This window comes from Phaethon lepturus, unplaced genomic scaffold (genome assembly GCF_000687285.1).
Source record: "Phaethon lepturus isolate BGI_N335 unplaced genomic scaffold, ASM68728v1 scaffold36635, whole genome shotgun sequence".
Taxonomy (NCBI): Eukaryota; Metazoa; Chordata; class Aves; order Phaethontiformes; family Phaethontidae; genus Phaethon; species Phaethon lepturus.
The window spans coordinates 16,796-25,015 of NW_010540457.1; the positions used below are offsets into that span (position 1 = coordinate 16,796).

Sequence of the window (8,220 nt, forward strand, 5' to 3'; positions counted from 1 at the left end):
AAGTGCCTGAAGGTGCTGCCAGCTCCTGGCGCGGAGCTGTGGCTGTTTGCTCTCCTCCTTCCTTCTCCTGAGGTCCCACAGGCACTAGTTTGACACTCTCCCCCCTTAACGTGCTGGCTGAAAACCCTTCTTGCGGAGCAGATCCATCTGCCTTTCTGATTTCCGTTTCTCTGCTTGCAGGAGGCAGCAGCTGGGCTCCAGACGGGACCTCTCCTGCTGTGGCCTCCATCCCTGGGGCGCCGTGAGCCACAGGCGGTGCCTCCTGAGCCACCAGCGTCCCCGCTGCAGGAGCGGGCAGTGACTCTTCCTTGGCAAGTCGAACTGCAGCAGGAGCTGGTGTTTCAGCCCTCTGATGTCCCAGAGATGTCCCTCCCGCCTCCCCGTGTGCAGCCCCAGGAGATGGCTCTGCTGCACCGATCCCTCCTGTCTCTGCACCAGGATGGGTCCTGGACGGCTTTGCTGCTGCCTCTTTGCTCTTCCCATCCTTGACTGCTGTCTGATGTGTGATTTGCTCAAGAGAACTGTTTTCTCCAGGCTCTGGAGGACTCAATTTCTTTAGCAATGGCTCTTCCTCAGCGTGCCTTTTGTCCTCTTGACTTAACAGTCCTTGTTGGCTCTCTCTGCCCTCAAGAGCACAGGAATGTCCTTCTGCCGGCTTCTTAGAGGAAGGGTGCTCCTTGCTGGACTGCACATGGTCTGGAGAAGGTGCTGGTGGCTTTGGTAGCTCCTGAGGCCTCAGCCGAGGATTTGTCCTTTTCCCAGCCCCCCTGGTCTCTTGGCAGACAGGCATCTCTTTCCTGAGCTCCTCTAACTTACTTGCTTGCTGACTGGTCTCTACAGTTGGACCAGACACCGGGTGTTTTAGGTCACTAGCAGACTGTTCCACTGTTGCTACAACCTAGCCAAAAAACAGAAAATAGAAAATTAGCATCATTTTACTGCCTGGGTCTGCTCAGTGGTGCTTGTGCTCAATCCGTACCATATGGCACTGCCCAACTTCTGCTTGAACTGTGAGTCTTAACTCGATATCGCTGATACTCACTCATCCAGGGCCTCCTGGCTTCGCCATCATGCCATAGCGGGTCCTGCAGCCCCCTGTCATGCTGCACAAAACGTGTTTTCTTTTAATCAGCTCCAACTCTTCTGCCTTTCAATGCCTTGGTTATGCACAAAAAGGCAGGAGATCTGCCTCTCTAAAACACTCAATGCCTTTTAATTCAATCTCCTCTGACATGGCGCCTTTCCAAGAGCAAAACTTTCTGATTTTCACCAGTCATTGCCGAGACCTTGTATAATTTCCTTGCTCTTTTTTAAGACATCCCCCCATACTATATCTGCAATCTGCACTCTGAGATGGGGCGATCAGCTTGTCACACACTATCTGGATGAGGCTGCCTGAATGATTTATAGCGAAACTGTACACCGTGACGTTATCTGCGCTATTCAACCATCCTGTTTCTTTGACATTCGGGAAGCTCAAATGTTTCCAACTGCAGCTGCACACCAGAAGACGTTTCAGCAAGCTGCCCGCTGCGACGGCTGAGCTTTAACCCGAGGAGATCTAGCGAAATCCTCCAGCCAAGGGGCACTATCTATTTTTGTAAGATAAGGCTCAGTGGAGGCAGTGATACTGCTGATACACGCTGTGCCTGGCTGATGCTCAGCTAGCAACATCAGGACAATCGCATGGGAACAAGGCATGCACACAAAAGGTTCCACTTCCATCCCAGAGGATCTGCTGCTAAGGATTTTCTCCTGAGGTCTCTGACTTGAGCTTTAAGCCTCCAGAATGAGGTCCATTGGAAAGGAGGGCTGTGGCACTTAGCCCTTCTATTTTGTGCCACTTCGGCTTCGTTTCAATGCTTGGAAAAAACAGGAAAGATAATGCTGGTCTCCCAGCAAGCCCTTCGCCAAGCAATTGTTATGACAATGTGAGTATCAGAGAACTGGGGTGGGAGGAGAAGCACTGGGGGGGCATTCATGCACGCAAAATTCAAGTCTGCTTCCTTGTTGGACTCCAAAGGATGCCAAAGGCCAGGCAGTTTCTGTCTCCGCACCAAGGGTGTGCAGAAATAGGGCCCCAGTTCACAGGGTTGCGCAGGCACCCCCAAATGCCACATGTCCCTGCTGCTGTCCCCTAGAGCCACGTCCCTAGCCTGCTTCGACGGGCTGAGCGTCACAACACAGAGCATCCCAGTGCTCAGGCTTAAAAGGTTTTATTTTAAGAGACAGGCGGGCTTCATGCACTTAAACCCCCTTGGGGGTATTTGGTCCTCCATGGACACATCCCACAACCGCAGAGCCGGCAGCCCTGGTCCCTCTGCTCGGGGGGCTGAGCAGCAGAGTTCCCAAGGGCTGGAGGTGGACCACGGCTGGTCCTTCACGGACGGACGCACAGAGGCAGCTCTGCGCAGCAGTGCTGGTCAATGGGGACATCTCTTCAGCTGAAGATGACTCGGGGCTGGCTTGGGGGAATCTTGCTTTATCATTGGTGCACAAACTAAAGCTTATTCAGCAAAGCTTTCTGGGAGCTTTTCAGAAAAGCATCTGTCCTTAGGTAACCGTAGAATACTCAAACTAGGGGTATATAAAAGAAATATAATAAAATCATCAGTTTCGAAGTTAGGCAAGAGTGATCAGCAGGCAAATCCAGTTTCTTCTCTGCTCTTGTGCGTGAGGATGTTCAGAGCATGGCTACAGTCTGGCATTTTGCAAAGCCCTTCTGCTATGAATAAATCCAGCTCAAAAGAGAAGTTCTGAGCATGAGGCCCAGCTAGGTCCTGAGGCCAGGAAAACACTCATGCTACGACCCTGTCTTGTTTAAGGGAAGGATTAAAAAAGAAAAAGACAAGCAACCCGTGTCCCGGGGAGTGAAAATATCCTCAAACACGTCTGGAGTCAGCTTTAAAGGGCTTTAAAATAGCTTATTTGGTCACACAAAAGCCTGAGCACTTTCCCCAGCATCACCAACTAGCTGAAGCATTCAAATTCAAATCAAAAGCATTCCCTTTTGTCTGCTCAAAGGCACACCAGCTGTCAAGTTACAGGTTTCCCTCTGTGAGTGGGTTTTTGAAGAGGAAAATACCTTGATGCATGTCAAAGGCTCAGGGATGACAGCCCAAGCCTTGCTGCTACACACCAACACTTTCCACCCTCCTTAAGAGCAAGGGGTGTAAAAATGAGCAGAGAGGGAGAAAACAAATTGCGTTGCCATGGGCTCGCACGCACAGCAATAATTTCTGCAGCGATATGTGGTGCTGATGGGTCAGGTTAACGATGGGCTCAGGGTGCTGCGTTGTGGTGAGGCCAGGACCCAGATGCTCGCCTCACTGCATAACACAGCAGGTTCCTCACCAGTAAATGGTGTTCCTACCTATGGCTAAAGAAAGCTAGAAGAGGAAGAAAGGAATTTTTTTTCACTGGAGCACTTGTCAGTCCCACTCTCCGTATCATGGACGTTTCCACATCCTGAAGTATTTGCATCACCTACCGAGGGAGACGTGCTGCATGCGGGGTGCCTCCTCTGACAGCCCTGGTCTGTACTGAAAGCGTGCACCTACCACAGTTCCAACGCCAATTCCTGATGGCACCTGCACATTGGACTGGGAAAACCTTTTACCACAGAAGGGGTCATTAAAGAAAAAAGGGGAAAAAAAAGAAAAGACCGGTAGCTTCCAGTCTAATATTTTCATGGAAAATGCTTCAGGTTAAGTGACAAAAATAGAAGTTGACTGAAAGATGCAGTGAGGGTCAGGAGCAGGTGCTGTGCCCTGGCACTGCATCGCCACCACAATGAATCTTGCAACAGAGTTTTTCCAACAGGGAAGAGCCAAAAAATAGCCCAGATCTACTGTATACATGTTGCACTGTAAACAAAATTCAACGTCCTGCCTGGCACAGCTCACGTGGTGTACCTGGCACGCTGCGCTCATTTGCATGGGGGGGCTCATTAAACGCCGGCTGAAGCTCCGGCTCATTTGCTAAACCGAACAGATGTCATCAGTCTCGCTGCCTGTCGTATGCACAAGGCATCCACCCCCAACTATAAATAGCCATTCAGTGTTCCCTGCTTAACTGTTTTGGAAACATTTCGCATGAGGTCAGCCAGCCGATTAAACAGGCGGGCTCAGAGCACGCCCCAGGCCACCCGGAGACCAGCTGCTCGGCCGGAGGGCCCTGACGTACATCTCGCCACCTCATCTGACATTTATTCAGAGATGGGGTGCAAGCTCTGCTGTCTGGGAACACAAAGTCCAGAAAGCCCTTCTTCCCGGGTGCTTTTGCCAGTGGAGACCTACGAGGCCTCGGCAGCAGATCCCGTGGGGTACACGCAGCCTCCCAGGGCTGGTGCTACAATATGACCGTGTGGCACGAATATTTTCTTGTTGCAACCCCTGCGTTGGCTGCTTTCTGTCCTAGTTACCTCTGGACCGACAGCTTTGTTTCCCTCCGACTTCTGTGCTTGGTGTTGGCCTCCCTGTCCCTTGGATGGCACGTGTTCTGCCTCCGACACCTCCGAGGGCAACGGAGCATCCTCTGTCTGTCTGCTGACTGCCATAGGCTGCAGGGCAGCCTCGCTTGCAGCCTCTTCCTTGTCTCCCGCCTCCTCCTTCCCTGCTGCCGACTTCACTTGCTTATACATCTCTTTCAGAGAGAAGTGCACGTTGCCATTGATTTTAGTGTCCTGATTCACAGCTTTCCCGGGTTCTTTGATTTTTGGACTGTTTTCCACTTCTTGATCATTTGCCACCCTCAAATGTGCGTTCCTGCGTAAGGGGACAGGAGGGGCAAACCTTGGATTTGGAGGAGGGTTGGCCCTGTCTCGCCCACTTTCTTCTCGCTTGGGAACTTCCTGCTTTGCTGCTGGAAGAGCCTCCACCTTCTTCTTCTTTTTAGCTGCAGAGTCTTTTGCCATTGGCTTAGTCGCTAGGTCCTCCACTGTCTCGTAGATGTATGTGAGAAAGCTGTTCCCATTCTCCTCCACACTTTCCAAAGAGGCATCTCCATTGGTGGTCACCTCTGCTTTCAAAGGTGCTATCAGTTTGTTTGGAAAGCCCGTCATTGCATTGACTGGCGGCTCCTTCGGCTCAGCAATATCCTCATGTAATCTGGACTGAGAATCAGCGACGTGCACTTTTGCCGCATCCTCCTTCTCCCATGGAGAGGCTCCTGACCGGAGATTCAGATCCCTGGCCAGCCTCCGCTTTCTCTGGAGCCTATCAGGGCTCATTCCCTGCAACTTCTCCACCTCCACATTTTCTTTCCCTCGTTTCTTGCCCTGTTCTATCTCTCGCAGCTTTTCTTCAGCTTTTCTCTTAATTTTGTCAAACCATTTCTGATGGATTTTGAACTCCGTCATGGTTCCCACTTCCAGCACACCAGAGCAGGACACGATGCCTTTGTTATTTCTAGCTGAGGCCTGGTAAATGCCTGCATCTTCTTCTCGGCACCTGGAAACCAAAAGCTCTGCATGAGACCTGCCCATCCTGCCCAGGCACTACCGCTGGGCACACAGGCATGCACGCTCTCCCGCTTCTTGCTCCAGAGGGGCCAGAAGATGAAGACGTGGCCCTTGAGGTGCCCACAGCATGTCAGGAGCCTGGGGCTGGCCTCCCTCCCCGGGCTCTGCCTGTTCTCAGATAAGCAAGCTGGACGTTAAATCAGTGCCCAGCTCCCCCCTGGGCTGTAACTCTGGTAAGAAAGGGCTGTGATGGAGGAGGAAAAGCTAGCACCAGGCTTCCCGACTGTTCTTGGCCACATTCCTCTGCAGGATCTTCTCCTCTCAGCTCTTCACAGCCTACATGACATTTCTGTTCTTCCTCCACTCTACTGCCTTACCAAAGCCTTCCCACCCTGCTTCACAGGCACCAGCACAAGCATGTGCATGCCATCTGTGCTGTCACCCCTCAGGGACGCCTGGCCCATGGAGATCCCTGCTCTTGCGAGAGGTGAGCCAGCCTCTGATGGAAACCTGGAGCGCACCTGCAGTGGCAGAAAAGTCCAGGCTAGAAGCACGAGGATGACAGGACTATCAGCAATACCAATATTCTGCACTTACAGACAGTGCCGCACCTGTCTGACATCCCAAATCCAGGATTTGAGGTGTGACAGGTCTCTGTTTGCTGGGGACATGGTGTGCCTGGCTCTCCAGAAACACAGTCCTCGTTTAAAGTTAAAAGAAGCTGGTAGTCAGGGCTGAATAAAGGAGACCCTTGGCTCCATCTGTCAAGTGCCAAAGCGGCCCTTTCCTTCCCTTGACCTCATGGTGAGAGCTAGGAAAGGCCCTCCTGGGACAGGGCTGCAGCCCTTTCCCCTCTTTGTCCTTGCTTAGAACACTCCTGTGAACTGTTTCTGTCCTTGTCCTGCCTGATCCCCTGGACCATCATCCTGGAGGCAGCCAGTGCTTTCCCTTCACTCACTTGCATCCAGCTCTAACACTCAGCTCCTGTCTGCTGCAGCCATAGAACATGCTGCTACCAGCACTGGAAGGCTCCAGAGAGAGGAATTTCTCCCGACCTTCCTCTTGCTTCCGCATGGCAGCTATCCCTGGATGCAGTAATGGATCTCATATTGATGTGACTGGGGAGTCATCAGAGCGAAGAGCTGAAGGGGAAGGGACAGCCGGGAACATCGCAATGGGGAGCAGAATGGGCCAGCATGGGTGCTGGGGGGAGATCACTGCTGACAGCCAGCTCCTCCAACTACTGAAAACATGCTCACAGCTCCCATCACCACATCCAACCACTCTCCAGCTTCTTTACTCACTTGTACAGCTGCAGGGTGTGGCGATTTCCGTGACGGAATATCTCATACTTGGGTAAGCCACAGTAGCGGTCCATCTCTTCATCATCCTTATACCACGTCACCTCTGGCTGCGGGTATCCTGGGGAGGAGACAAATGGTACATCACGGTGTGAAACATTGCAACCAGTAGCACATCAAGCCTATTCCCATGCGGACAAGGTATCAACAGCAAAACGAAATGCTCTGGAAGAATAGGATACATGTTATTCTGGGCTCACCACATTCTTTAAATCACACAGCAGAAAAAGTATTGTGAGTGGAAACCTGATGGGCTTATCCAAGTCTTTTATCACTCCTAGGAATAGGGCTATTTTTGAGAAAAAAATCCCAGCACTTCATTCCTGAACAGAGAGGAGTGGATCACACGATCGTCTCCTGTAACACTGGCTGGGACGAGAAGGTGAGCATACTGTCACTTTTATATGAAGAGGCATGATTTGATGAGACTAAGGCTAAGGTTAGAAAACAGGCATTCGCCCCTCCATGGAGCTCACAGCATTTCACTAAGTGTCACAGCCTGTAAGCTGATCCAAAAGTTTCCATTGAACAGAAACAACCTTGATTGCATCACAGCCAGCTTAGTGTCCTACAAATGTCACTTGACAACAGATGTCACCTGCCTTTTCAGTAGAATGACATCATGGCATGTGTGACTGGCTGGCTAGCAGGCCGGGCACACAGCCACATTCCCCGCCACCAACAGCAGTGGTGGATCAGCAATGAGTGCCCTACATGGACCAGTGCTAGCCACAGCCCTCATCTCCCACCAGCAGCAGCTCTAGCTCAGAATAAGAGCAGTTTTCAGGTGAAAACTGCTCAAGCCAGTGGCCAAAGTTGATTCCCACACTTCACATGGGGCTCCCGGCACAGCCAAGCTGACCCTAAGGGCATGGAATAAAAGTTTCAATGATCACGTCACACCTCCGCTTAAGTCGATGTGCTCAACAGTTGTTCGAAGCCCTAAGGTAGATACCCGAAGCTTATCTTCTGCAAATGCCCCTGCTGGCTTTCTGTGCTGCTGAAGCGAAGGAGTCCAGCATGCTGCTTACCTCCACCAGTCCCCAAGGGTCTCCCCACCAGGCCCCAGCACCCCCAAATACAGCGGGGGGTCAGGTCTCATGGACAGCCCTGGCACAGGGCCAGTGAGGGCTCTCCAGGAATATCCAAAGCATCCATAGTCGACGGCTCTGAAGCAGAGAGAAGGCAGGGACAGGGCACTACCCACCTATCCTGGATACTTCCCAGCTGCCAGTCTACATCTTTCAGGGCTGACCAGGACATCTCCAGGGTGAGTAGCCTCCTACTTGCACCAGCCAGAGATGCTGGCAGCCTGTAGCAATGCCCAAGCTCAGCTTACGTCTGCTCCCATGAAGGTCCCATAGCGGGAGTGAAAGACCAGGAGCAGACTCAACAGCA

General features: G+C 52.0%; 1 protein-coding gene across 1 annotated transcript in view; it reads right to left on the reverse strand.

Annotated features, from left to right (window-relative positions):
- Nucleotides 1-8,220, reverse strand: part of ALPK3 (alpha-kinase 3) — a gene marked incomplete at its 5' end in the record, with an annotated part of 24,207 nt that overhangs the window by 6,351 nt on the left and 9,636 nt on the right. Inside the window, 3 exons of the mRNA XM_010287446.1 lie at nucleotides 1-898; nucleotides 4,436-5,450; nucleotides 6,766-6,883. The exon at nucleotides 1-898 is cut by the window's left edge and continues 978 nt beyond it. Coding sequence (XP_010285748.1) covers nucleotides 1-898; nucleotides 4,436-5,450; nucleotides 6,766-6,883 — 2,031 coding nt within the window. The remainder of the gene's footprint in view (nucleotides 899-4,435; nucleotides 5,451-6,765; nucleotides 6,884-8,220) is intronic.